Consider the following 13967-nt stretch of genomic DNA (forward strand, 5'->3'; position numbering starts at 1 on the left):
CTCTTTCATTCTGCTGTCTGACTGGTCGGCCGAACCCCCTCATTAACCAGGCTTGTTTAGGGAAGTGGGCAGAACTCAGGCCTAACGAGGGCTCTGATAAGGTGTGTGTGTGTGCTTGTGTGTCTGTGCTTGTGCGTGTGTGCGCAATGAAGGGAAGGCTTTAGACAGTACAGCTTTGTACCGACTGCCAAAACACGGTGTTCCGGTTGGGGAAGTGTTTCAGCTGAATCTCCAACGGACACACGCACGCACACTCACACTTATACACACACGCGTGTGCACGCTCAGACGCACACATAGGCTCATCACCGGGACTCTGTAGCAGGATGCTGGATTCCCTAAAAATACTTGTGAACGGAGAGACGGAGACAATGGAATGCTTTGTCGGGGATGTTTCTGCCGCTGTGGTTCCGGAGAGGATCTTCCTCAGTGGACACCACCAGAGTGGTCAGAAGTGTGTGTGTGTGTGTGGTCAGAAGTCAGCCTCTCTGTGTATGTGTGTGTGTGTTTCACAGGCTAAGTATCTCTTTTTGCTATGGTTCTACCTCATCCGCAGCAAAGGGCCCAGAAAGCTGCATTGCCCTCTCCTCCTTCCCTCTCTTTGTTTTGCCTTAGTTTCCCCTGTCCCTCTGCTGTTCTCCTCTTCTTTCATCTTCTCCCCCTCTTTTGCCCAGTGCTTCGCTGAGGGAATCCTCTTGACATCTCCAGGGTGTGTCCTGCTCTACATTCCTCCGCTGCCCCAGAGGAATGTCTAGTTCACAAGCTCCAGCCCCAGCTTGTTGTTGATTGTGCTGCTGTTTTTGTTGTTGTTGTTGTTGTTGTAGAGCAGCCTGTGGTAGTATTACAGTTCCTTCAGATGTTCTGAGCTTGGTGTTGATTACATTATAACTTTTGGAGTTTTGCTTTGGGTTTTCTTTTGGTGCAATAGAACACAGGGGATCGGGAGTGTCTTTGCTACCATGATTTAATATGCACAGATTTTTCATCTCCTCCTTTCCCATTTCATGTAAACCTCCTCATCAAGTCAGCGTTCTATGACTCCTCTCCAAAAAAAAAGTAAAAAAAAATGCATTTTAATGTACATGACTAGTTATGAACTTTTAATATATCGATGGTAAATGCAAGGGGAATCTTTTGTTGTCGTCCGTACATGTTCTCCAGCTCAACATGCTGCTTTGACTGTACGTCCCCCTTTTTTAATCTTCCAGGTTTTAATATTTTATCTACCATCAATTTGGCAGGCTCCTTGGCAGACAATCATCTCACCTCGTTTTGACCTGTGTTCATGTGTAATTTGTAGCATGCTGGGTTACACAAACAGGCTGCAGATGTGGAGTAATGCGTCATGTTTTTTGTGTTCCCAGCCTGCCGGATGACTACAGATGTGGGAAGTCGTTGGGGCCCGTGGAGTCTCTTCAGGAACATCCTCAGCATGCAGGGAAGATTCTGATTGGCTACAGCCGCGGCCTGGTGGTCCTATGGGAACCCAGCACCCGTCACGCAGAGCAGCTCTTCCTGGGCAAACAGGTAGCTCACCTGGTTAAATGCAAGTTGGTGTCTTTCTACTGATAATGTTCACCAATGAATCTGTCATACGTCTTCACATTGTTTTATGTCCGTACTCTGGAAATGCTATTGTTTGTTGTAACACTACTGAGGCAATCCCTGATGGAAAAAACACGCCTCAATTGATTGTCACTGACTTTGTAGCGAGGAAGCTATTAGCTGCTCAAAGATGCCCTTGACTATAATGTTACTGCTATGGCAACTCTACCAGGCTTCCATTAGTTACATTGTTACCTGTCATACTACCGCGGCTCTGTTTATTCTATACTATATTATGTATACCCTTTGCAGCAGCTGGAGAGCCTGGTGTGGGAACGATCTGGAAACCTGTTTGTCAGTTCACATAACGATGGCGGCTACTCTGTGTGGGCTGTTACTAATGGCAACACCTACAACCACCAGCCAGTGTCGTCCTCCATCCCATATGGTGAGAAATGCTCACACACACACACACACACACACACACACACACACACACACACACACACACACACACACACACACACACACACACACACACACACACACACAGACACAGAGACTTGTGTTTCCCAGCTAATGTCTGTTGGAGGCATGTTTATGCACATAGTCATCCAGTTTTGGTGGAAGTGGTGGTCCCTCCAACAAAGACCAACGCTCAGTGACGGTCAATGACTTAATGAGCCATGACCTGACATACTGTTACTCATAGTGACTAGTTGTCATGACGAGGATAAGGGTCGGGGTTAACGGGGTTCAGTCAGGTTCCTTGTAGGAGTGATGATGATTTCAAGTTTTAAATATTTTTCTCTTATAAACATTTTTTTAACTATGAAATGTCTGTAATGTTTTTAAACTTCACTGTTCATGGTGGGCTGTCTCAGGTCCATTTCCCTGTAAGGCCATCAACAAGATCCTGTGGAGGACAACACAGGCAGGGTGAGTGTGGCACTTATTTTGGGATTAATGCACATGTTTTGCTGAGTGTGTATGAGGAAGGGGAAAGGTGGGGGAGTGGGCAGAGAATAAGGGCGCACTCACACTAGGGAAATTTGCCTGTTCCGTGCTCCAGCATGATTGCCCCCCCTCCCCACTCCCCTGCTGGCCTGTGCTCACACTGCTCGTGGCCTGGGCACGATTGCACCTTGCCTACGTCACCGTTTGATTGTGTTTGATTCCAGCACTCAGAGTGGCCATTTTGGATTAAACTGCCAGTAAATCTGTACTGTCTGTAGCTACATTATATGCAAGACACATCCTGTGTTCTTTGCCTTAGAATTCACACAAGAGTCCCTTCAAAAAGTTAACAAAAATAAAGCTTTGTTCTGCCAATAATATTTTTATTATCTATTTTATTTATAAAAATAGTCTATATGTAAAAAAAGAAAAATGTATGCATAATTATATTGGAAACACTATGTGGATAGAATCAACTCAATGAATGAATACAATACCCTTTCTATGTGGCTCCAGATCTCCAGTATTGTTATACAGCGGAGGGATGCCCAGAGCCAGCTACGGAGACCGCCACTGTCTGACCATCCAACAAGACAAAGAGCACGTCACTCTGGACTTCACGTCCCGGGTCATTGACTTCTTCACTGTCCACAGCATAGAGCAGGAGAACGGTGAGGAGCTAGCCAACCTTAGCGATGTGTATCTATCTACTGATGTCTGTGTGAGAGTCAAATCCATTCTAAATGTTGTCTACTTGTAGTGTTTGACGAGCCGTCTGCGTTGGTGGTGCTACTGGAAGAGGAGCTGGTTGTGATTGACCTGCAGACGCCCGGCTGGCCCTCGCTGCCCACTCCCTACCTGGCTCCTCTCCACTCCTCCGCCATCACCTGCTCCTTCCACGTCTCCAGCGTCCCGCCCAAACTCTGGGAGAGGGTAGTCAACGCTGGCAAAGCACAGCAGGGCCGGCAACAAGCACACGGGGTGAGAAGCCCACTGCCATATGTACAGCAGGGTCTGATATATTACAATTGTATTTTATACATTTGAAAAAAATATTATTTGAAAGCTCTTAAAATATATTTTCATGACTAAATCGGATGAACCTCTTGAACAGAGCATTGCCAAAAGCTAGGCAGCTCATGCTTTAAACTTTGGTGTCATTAGCTGCTGCCTCTGTGCAGGAAGCGAGGTCACGCTGGCAGCTACACCAGCTACGAGGAAACCAACGGGAGTGTTACTGTCTGCCCGGTAGTGTGTTAACTTGAGAGCAGGTGGGGGCAGTTAAAGGCTTTGTGGCTTAGATCAGCTGTTTGATCAGTGGCAGCTTAGACCCACACACACACACACACACACACACACACACACACACACACACACACACACACACACACACACACACACACACACACACACACACACACACACACACACACACACACACACACACACACACACACACACACACACACACACACACACACACACACACACACACACACACACACACACACACACACACACACACACACACACACACACACACACACACACACACACACACACACAGAAAGACACACAGCTGGTACGCTCATAAATCATCGCCGTATATCTGTGTGAGGACAGGTCAGAGAGACTGTCACTAACACAGAGCAAACCCAACAAATTCCTCTTGTGTACATTCTCATCCATAAGGAAATGCCTGGGTGTCAGGGCCAGTACATTATGAGAAAAGACAAGACAACAAGGAAAGGTTCAAATGTTAAGGACAATTTTTCTTTTGCAGCTTTTCAATATGACGCAGTTGTAATTTTTGTGTCTGTTTGTGCAGAGTTGGCCCATATGTGGAGGGAAAAACCTGGCACCTCCACCCAAACAGCAAGAGCTGCTGTTGACAGGGTAACTGTGCACCTCACACTCACACACACACACACACACACACACACACACACACACACACACACACACACACACTCACACACAGTGTCCACCCAACAGGTGGATCCAGTTATAATTTTTCTATTGTGTCACAAACCTGGCACAGATCTGTTACTCTCTAGTAAGTGAACGTGATTAAAAGCTGCACAAAGACATTTTTCTGGTTTCTAATGGGAACCACATGGATATCCTTCACTGAACTGGATCTGCTTGTGGCTTTTCCTCAAACTCTGAAACCAGATTTTGTCAGCGTTGCCATGGCAGTAAGATAATTCTGAGACAACTGGCATAAAGTAGCTACAGGTGTATGTAAAGAAGTCCAACAGCTGTATTGATGGGATATTTTAGTTTTTCACCACAGTAGCAGCACAAGTAGGGAAATGGCTTGACAACTGCTCTATGGATTGCACTGTTCTTGTACCGAAATTCATGTTTGCCAGAGGATGAATGCATTGCAATAGGATTGCGCTATCATGCGGTCCGATTTCTGGCCAGTATTTGGAGTACATGCAAAACAAATGAGAAACTCATCGGCACCAGACACTCACTCACTCACTCACTCACTCACTCACTCACTCACTCACTCACTCACTCACTCACTCACTCACTCACTCACTCACTCACTCACTCACTCACTCACTCACTCACTCACTCACTCACTCTGTGGTTGATTTGCACTCAAATATTCATCACGAATAACATTGTGGAAATATCCCTTTTTAAGACTTGTGTTTGTGTGTTGTGCAGACATGAAGACGGCACCGTGCGTTTCTGGGACGCGTCCGGCGTGGCTCTCACTCCACTGTACAAACTGAGCACAGCCAACGTCTTCCACACCGACTGTGACCCGTGTGACGACCCTCACGACCCCGACATGCAGCAGGAGGAGGAATGGCCGCCCTTCAGGAAGGTGAGACGTGAGGACAGAGCAGCTGGAAGCAAGTCAGAATAAGAGTCTGTGTTCCAGAGATCAGGCACAGGATCTTATTTTTACAAGCTGTGGGAATCAAAACAATCTGTGTTGTACTCACACACACAGAGTCTGTAACACTCCATCTGTGGCCTAATTTTCTCATCTGGTTGTTCTCATGTGTTTCAGACAGACCCACCCCATTGTTCCCATTATTAAAAACTCGACTCTAAAGGGAACCACAGTCTGATTCTCTTTTAATGGCCTGTTTTCTGTGCAAAATTACATTTTATATGAACTGATTTCGGCATCGGGAGGCACGCAATGAATATTTAAATCGGCTGGCTCTACAAATTGGGAATGTTTTTCAGCGTTTAACTGTCACTGGGAGACCATGGTGTCACCTTGTGTTAAGAAATAAATCGCATATGGCCAAAACATGTATAACTCAATCACTTTTTATAGGTAGAATTAGCATTTTTTTGTCCCGTTTTGTCGTGTTACTCCCTCCCTTTCTTCCCATGCAACCGCTCGCTCCCCCCACCTTTCCTCATGTATCCTGTGGTAACAGAACTGCATGTTCAGGAATGTGGCCCTCATATGGGATGAAGAGCCTTTCCCTTTTTTCCCCTCTCTGTAATGAAAACCAGACCCATCAGCCCACTCTCTCTCGTGTGTGTGTGTGTGTGTGTGTGTGTGTGTGTGTGTGTGTGTGTGTGTGTGTGTGTGTGTGTGTGTGTGTGTGTGTGTGTGTGTGTGTGTGTGTGTGTGTGTGTGTGTGTGTGTGTGTGTGTGTGTGTGTGTGTGTGTGTGTGTGTGTGTGTGTGTGTGTGTGTGTGTGTGTGTGTGTGTGTGTGTGTGTGTGTGTGTGTGTGTGTGTGTGTGTGTGTGTGTGTGTGTGTGCGACCGACTTCTCTTACTCCTTATTTTGCCAAGACACAACTCCCATGTGAGAAGGGATTCTATTGGAATTCCTACTGTGTGTGAGAGACAGATTAATGCACATGTTTTGCTGAGTGTGTATGAGGAAGGGGAAAGGTGGGGGAGTGGGCAGAGAATAAGAAAAGAGAGGGCTGCCGTGGAGGGAGAAGGAGGGCATTTTGACATCGGCCTGGAACTGAATTTATTTGAGGTTGGCTCAGATCAACCATCCAGAAAGAAACAAACCATTACGTAAAGTTTCAGAGAGAAGGCTGAACTCGTGAAGTCGGAGGTTGACAGTTTAGAAGTAAAAACTGATGAGAAACGATGTGTTCTATAAACTACTAGCTCCAAGTAAAGAGCTAACTGTGTAACACGTTCTGTCTCTTGTGTGTAGGTGGGCTGTTTCGACCCCTACAGCGATGACCCCAGGCTGGGCATCCAGAAAATCAGTCTGTGCAAATACAGCAGCAAGCTGGTGGTGGCTGGAACTGCTGGACAGGTAAAGATATAAAACCGTAACACACATGAAAATGTATTCAGCTATGTCACACACTGTCTCTGGTCAATTCTAGAAGAGATAAATTATCCTGAAGAATTTTATGCCTTCCATTTCTACGTATGGTTTAAAACTCAAAAAGTTGTCAAGGGTTTGAGTCATGAAGTATGTTTACGTAAGGAATAATGTATAGCAATCGGGCCACTTTCGAGAAAAATAAAGACTGACAAGGTGAACCGGAGGCTTTCGCACAGCGTATTGATTTACAAATGCTTATATTGCTGATGGTACAGAAAACAACATATCTTCTAGAACTTTCTTCATAAGTCCTATGTCACTCTGTGGCCAAGCCTACTCATGTCGCCTGGAGTCTTTCCAGACATTAACCATGACTCCGAAATTCACCGCTATCCAGAAACATTCACAGTAATGTTGAGAAAGTATTCCATTGTTTTTTTTGTTTTTTTTAAGATATTTTTTTTGGCATTTTTATGCTTTATTAATAGTGTAGAGACAGAGTTGAAATGGGGCAGAGAGGGGAGTGACATGCAGAGAACGACCGCGGGCTGGAATCGAACCCTACCAACTGAGCTAAGGGCGCCCCCGTATTCCATTGTTTTTGAAGGAGTAGTATGTAACTGTTTGTAGACATCTGTCAGCGTTGATATGTCAGGAATTGGTCAACTAAACAATGTCTGTAGCAACGGTGCATTACTTAACAACTGCCATTATCAAGTAATAATGAGGCATAAAATGCTGTGATTGACAGCATTTATCAGTGCCGTGTAATAAATAGATTTAATTTAACTAATTATCTGCACAATGAACCATCAGTCGGAGAACCATCTTTTAATTTGTATTTGTTCATTAAGCTGTTAAGAGTGAGATATCGTATCTATTCAATGGCCACACACACACACTGGCACAACATCAATACTTCAGGTTAATACAATACACGAATCTGCCTGAAAATGATTTATCAGCAGCATGCCTGTGGATGCATGTAATGCCCTGTGTTGCTCGCCAACAGCTAATCTGCTAATAACGCTAATAACCAGGCAAATTAAGTTGAAAGTTAAATAGCCTCGTGTTGTATTTTCTCTGGATGAGATGAAGCTTGTTGATTAACTTGGCAGGCAGGGAGTTGCAGCTGCAATCACACAAGAGCTCTTCCACTTCATAGCTGCTCAGCTGTGAAGGCTACAGCTGGACTAAGTGGAAGGATTTGTTAAACAAAAAATAAACTAAAAGTGCTTTTAAATCTGTAGTTGAGTGTTTCCGCTCCACACAAAAACAAATTTAGGACTAAACAAATTAAATCGACAATACAATATATTGCATCCATTCATACCGACAGTTTTTCTAATTCAGCTTTACTAGCAGTGGTGCTGAAAATGAAACAAAAAAGTTAAAGTATACCAAATACAATATTGTTCTTTCCTGGACAACAAGAAAGTAGCCATTATCAATTTTTTCAACCAAATGTTAATTACTTGTTTTCAATAGTTACCCTTTTACTGCAGTTTCTTTTAAAAAGATCAGGGATTTGAGGCCTTTTTTTATTGTGTGCCTAGAGAGTTCCAGTGCACTTGACAAGCAAGTACTAATCAAATTGAAGAACAGGGTCTTAAAACATTAATTTACAGGTCATGAAAAAAAGGGTACCTTTTTAATTTATTTTATTTTATTTCTATTCATATTTTTCATTTGCTTTTCTTATGTCTATTCTATACTTGATGTATTTGAATCTTTTATATTTCATGCCCCTGTAAAGCACTTTGAATGGCCTTGTGTCTGAATTGTGCTATATAAATAAACTTGCCTGGACTATGATGCTTCTTGACTTCCTCTCTCTCTCTATACAGGTGATAGTAATGGGCCTGAGTGAGGAGCGTTCAGACCACATGGTGGATGTGTCTGTGGTGGATCTGCTGCAGGACAGAGAGGGCTTCACCTGGAAGGGCCATGACCGCCTGGAGCCGCGCCTCAAACCGCCCTCCTTCTCCCCGGGCTTCCAGCCACTGGTGGTGGTGCAGTGCATGCCCCCGGCCTCCGTCACCGCTGTGGCACTGCACGCAGAGTGGAACCTCATCTCCTTTGGGACCAGTCACGGTTTTGGCCTGTTTGACTACCACAGGCGAAATGCTGTACTGGCCAGGTAAGGGACACAAACACACAGCTCAAGTTATTTTTTTTGTGTGTTAACAGGTCAGAGGAAAAGGACATTTTTGGTAAATCTCTTGCCTTTTTCTTGGTTTTGATAAGAAAATTTCATTTGTTTTGTCCATATACTTGGTCTTTACTGAACACTGTAATGTTGTTGTGGTCATTCCCGTCTGTTCTGTAAATGAAATGAGTTAGGAATAAACAGGATCTAAGGCAATCTGACATATTCACTGTATTGTCGTTCAAAAAGCCTCAACCCACTGCTCTTTAATTTCTCCCAGGTGTACGCTGCACCCAAATGACTCCCTGGCAATGGAGGGTCCCCTGTCCAGAGTCAAGTCTTTGAAAAAGTCTTTACGTCAGAGCTTCAGACGCATTCGCAAGAGCAGGGTGTCGGGGAAGAAACGCCCCATCACCACTCCCATCAGCAAGGTACATGTCCAGCTCTCATTGGTGGCAGCATGGCCATACAGATAATACAGACTGAATGGAGTCCTGCATGTTAATGCCTGGTTGCATTGTGTTGTGTTGTGTTCAGGTCCAGGAGGCCAACGCAGCTCTAGCAGAGCAAGAGGACGTGGCTCCCATACAGAGAAGGATTGAACCTCGGTCTGCAGACGACTCGCTGTCTGGTGTGGTCCGGTGTCTCTGCTTCGCTGACACATTCCTACGAGACGGTGTTTATCTACTTGTTAAAATAATTAACAAAACGTGAAACTATGATTATGTTGTAGGATTTGTCATTTTTGTATACAGAATAGAGCTGCGCAATGTATCTAAAAATTAATCGTTTGCCATGTCAACATTCGAGGTATATGTATCGCAAAGACTGCTGACATGCATTCATGCTCTGCATGTCAATATCTTTGGCCAATCAGATGTAGCCTACCAGAAACGTGTTGTAAAGGGGGGGCATGAAGATGTTTTGCTTCAGTGATCAATAAATAATAAACAATAAAATCATTTTGTTGGAATGCAAATAATGCATTTTACTTTTTCATTCATTATATTCAGTCTCTTAAGAGACTACTCACTGTCTGCAATCAATGTTGGGCAATATTTAACAATGTAATCTTATATCGCAATTGTTCCTCGATTTTATCCCTACTACAGAACGACATCAACCAAAACTTTCCATTAACTGTATGTGCTTCATCTCTCTCTCTCTCCACCAAGGTGTGCACCATGGTCCCACGCTATGGGCGGGCACCAACTCTGGCAGTGTGTATGCGTACGCTCTGGAGGTTCCCGGTGTGGGCTCGGGGCGTGTTAGTGAGCGTGGGGGAGCTGGAGAGAGCAGTGTGTGTGTGGAGGCGGTGCTGGGTAAAGAGATCCAGCTGATGCACAGAGCCCCAGTGGTGTCCATATCAGTGTTGGACGGCCGGGGGAAACCTCTACCGGACCCATACGAAGCCTCACAAGACCTCGCTAGTGCCCCAGATATGACCAACGCTCACTCTGTCCTCATCGCCTCCGAGGAGCAGCTCAAGGTAAGGGCCTGAAGACCCCTGGGTTATAATTGCTTTATACTTTCTCCTCCATTTTGAACAAGCATGCACCCCTTAAAAAGCACAGAGTAAAAAATAGATCAAACCCCTGGTTCACAAATGAATTGTCCGATATATTTGCAGAGAGAAATAAAGCATGGTCCCTAGCTAGACGCTCTGGTGAAAACTCCAAGTGGACTGCTTTCAGACAAATCAGAAATAGGTGCATATCCATGGTTAGGAAAGCTAAATCAGACTACTACCTCGAACTAATTTCAAACTGCTACTCCAACCCTGCACTATTTTGGAAGGCTGTGAATTATAACAAAAACAATTCTAGCACTGTTCCCAGTCAGTTAAAAATAAATGATCATATTTTAAATGATCAGAAAGAAATTGGTTTAGCTTTCAATAAACACTTTATAGCTGCTGGTAAACTCTTTCACAATGGAGTATCTACGCCTTCTACGCCTACCACCACGAGAAATAAAAATAGCATACCACCTGTCTCTAAAACTCCTCTTTTCAGCCTTGTTCAAGTCCCAACAAGTATTGTTGTAGATGCGCTTCTTGCCATCAACCCCAGGAAGTACATGGGAGAGGACAATTTGGACCCATTTTCAATAAATCTCTCTGCACTTATCATATCAAAACAAATAACCCATATTTTTAATCTTTCCATCTCTTCTGGTATTGTTCCTAAAGTCTGGAAAAAAGCTCACGTCATTCCATTACATAAAGGGGGTGACAAAAGTGATCTTAACAATTACAGGCCAATTTCCAAACTCCCATGCCTGGCAAAAATTCTAGAATCAGTCATTAATACTCAGTTGAAATCCTTTTTATCCAGTGCTTCCATTTTGAGTCCATTTCAATCTGGTTTTAGGGCAGGCCACAGTACTATATCTGCTGTCACTTTGGTCTTAGACAACATTGTTACAGCTATCGATAAAAAAATGCACTGTGCAGCACTTTTTGTTGATCTGTCAAAAGCTTTTGATACTTTAGATCACCATTTGCTTTTAGAGAGGCTGCATGAAATTGGTTTTGATTATTCTACATGTAGCTGGTTTAGGGACTATCTCTCTGATAGACAGCAGTCAGTTAAGCTGGGAAGCTACCAAACTGAGTTTTTAACAGTTACAAATGGTGTTCCGCAGGGCTCAATTTTAGGTCCAGTCCTATTCACAATTTACATCAATAACATTGTTTCATCACTACAAAACTGCCATGCCCATTTGTATGCTGACGACACTGTACTGTATTGCATTTCTGATTCAGTGCAACAATCTGTTCAGAACCTACAGAGCTCTTTTAACACCCTGCAGAACTGTCTAGTGGATCTCAGGCTTGTCCTTAATATAGAAAAAACAAAATATATGTGCTTTTCCAGAGCAAGAATTACACATTTTAATGATCTTATTATTCACACAAATAATGGATCTCATATTGAAAGAGTCACTGAATATAAATATCTTGGCATCTGGATAGATGAAAAACTCTCTTTTACATTTCACATAAAAAATCTTGTCTGTCGTCTCCGACAAAAGATTGGCTATTTTTATAGGAATAAAGCCACCTTCCCGTTGTTCAGTAGGAAAAGGATTATTGAGGCAGTTTTTATGTCTGTCCTTGATTACGGTGATGTGGTTTATCGGCATGCATCTCGTTCATGCCTTAAACTCCTAGACTCTGTATTTCACTCTGCTTTGAGATTCATTACAGGAGATGCTTATGATACACACCATTGTGTTTTATATGAAAAGGTTGGGTGGTCCTCCCTTAAGGAGAGACGTGATGCACATTGGCATATTTTTATATATAAAGCTCTGACTGGAAAGCTACCACTATATTTGACAGAAATGCTGCTTATTTCAGATGGGCTTTATCAAACCCGCTCAACTGACATGCTCATGTTATATGTCCCCTATGCCCGGTCTGAGCTTGGTAAAACCGCTTTTAGCCATAGTGCCCCTGACTCCTGGAACAGCCTACAACATACAATTAAAATAAATACACTCATAACTGTTAACCAATTTAAAATTATTATTTTGAATCAGCCCCTCTACACTTGTAACTGTTTTAATTAGGCTATTATGTCTCTCATTCAATTGATCTGAATGTTTTAAATTGTTGTTGTCTGTGTGTGTGTGTGTGTGTGTGTAAACTTGTTATGTATTCTCATTGTATATTGTGTATATGTACAAACTCGACGTCATTGTAAAAGAGGGTCACCCCTCAATTGATCTTTCGAGGTTAAATAAAGGAAAATGAATGAAAATGCTTTACACTGTTTTTGAATTTTGAATTTTTATTAATTAAGGTCAATGCATGCAATAGATAATATAAAAATTACAACCGATGTAACAATGCCAGTGTTAGCTGTAAAATCTAATTTGCACCTGTAGTCCCTAAACAGGAGGTGCCCTATAAAACACAATATAACACATATCAGACGCAGTTCAGAAAAAAACAAAACATAAATGAAATGATACTGCAATCTTAAAATATGTAGCATCTTAAAAATACTTTTTTCAATTTAGTCAAATATTGCTGATGTTTCAGTTGTTTTGTTCCCTCCTCTGCTCTCTCTCCAGGTGTTCTCTCTCCCTAAGGTGAGCGCTAAAACCAAGTTCAAGTTGACTGCACACGAAGGCTGTCGGGTGAGGAAGGTGGCCCTGGTAGTGTTCAGCTCCACAGCTCAGGAAGACTACAGTGAACACACGCTGGTCTGTCTGACCAACCTAGGAGACATGCACCTCTTTAACATACCAGGCCTTCGACCACAGGTAAGGCTTTGAGAGACTGTAATCATACGTATATCTGATGGAGTCTAATAATCCAATTTGGACTGTAGTAGAGTTTGTGTGTACATTTTATGGATATTTACAATTATATTGCAGCTTTATTTTATATTAGAAAACTAACTGGCAATATGAGTATTCGTTTGTTGATTGTAACTGAACTTTCATGAATGTGTGATAATTCATTTTTTTAATACAGTATTAAATGACAAATTTAACAAAAGACATTTCATCTATAGCTTCCGTTACAATATCCATTGAACAACTATTCTATTTTAGAAAATAAAAATTAAGAAAGCAGTGCATATATAAGCATTAATATGGTGTGTCTTATGAATAGTAGAACTAGCATCTCATACATACAACTATAAAGACTATTGCCAGTAAACACCAACAGAAATAAAAACAGGAAATGTTACTTCCAGACAGAGAATCATCCATACACAAGCCCATCCTTTTTCTACCAAGTCAGCAAATATACATCTTTCATGTTCAAACAACCTTAAATAATGATATATAAAAAAAAAAACTTAAATGTCATTGAGATCAGTTGGTGAGCACTAGTGGTTTACGTCTACTTTGTGTCTTTAGGTGCGCTACGACTGCATCCGTAAAGAGGACATCAGTGGCATCGCATCCTGCGTCTTCACCAAGAATGGACAGGGTGAGGAAAAACAAATCTTAAATTTAAATGAAAGCCCGGTGAAAATCAAACAGTACAAATCTCATATTCAGGTACTGAC

General features: G+C 42.7%; 1 protein-coding gene across 1 annotated transcript in view; it reads left to right on the top strand.

Moving 5' to 3' along the window:
• llgl1 (LLGL scribble cell polarity complex component 1) overlaps window positions 1-13967 on the top strand; it is a 36039-nt gene that overhangs the window by 16207 nt on the left and 5865 nt on the right. The window contains exons 6-19 of the mRNA XM_080044203.1: window positions 1365-1527; window positions 1858-1993; window positions 2430-2484; window positions 3019-3173; window positions 3263-3483; window positions 4331-4398; window positions 5185-5347; window positions 6666-6770; window positions 8633-8925; window positions 9215-9365; window positions 9472-9610; window positions 10110-10423; window positions 13018-13209; window positions 13816-13888. Of these exons, the coding sequence (XP_079900329.1) occupies window positions 1365-1527; window positions 1858-1993; window positions 2430-2484; window positions 3019-3173; window positions 3263-3483; window positions 4331-4398; window positions 5185-5347; window positions 6666-6770; window positions 8633-8925; window positions 9215-9365; window positions 9472-9610; window positions 10110-10423; window positions 13018-13209; window positions 13816-13888 (2228 nt within the window). The remainder of the gene's footprint in view (window positions 1-1364; window positions 1528-1857; window positions 1994-2429; window positions 2485-3018; window positions 3174-3262; window positions 3484-4330; window positions 4399-5184; window positions 5348-6665; window positions 6771-8632; window positions 8926-9214; window positions 9366-9471; window positions 9611-10109; window positions 10424-13017; window positions 13210-13815; window positions 13889-13967) is intronic.

Source organism: Ammodytes marinus (genome assembly GCF_949987685.1).
Source record: "Ammodytes marinus genome assembly, chromosome: 16".
Classification (NCBI taxonomy): domain Eukaryota; kingdom Metazoa; phylum Chordata; class Actinopteri; order Uranoscopiformes; family Ammodytidae; genus Ammodytes; species Ammodytes marinus.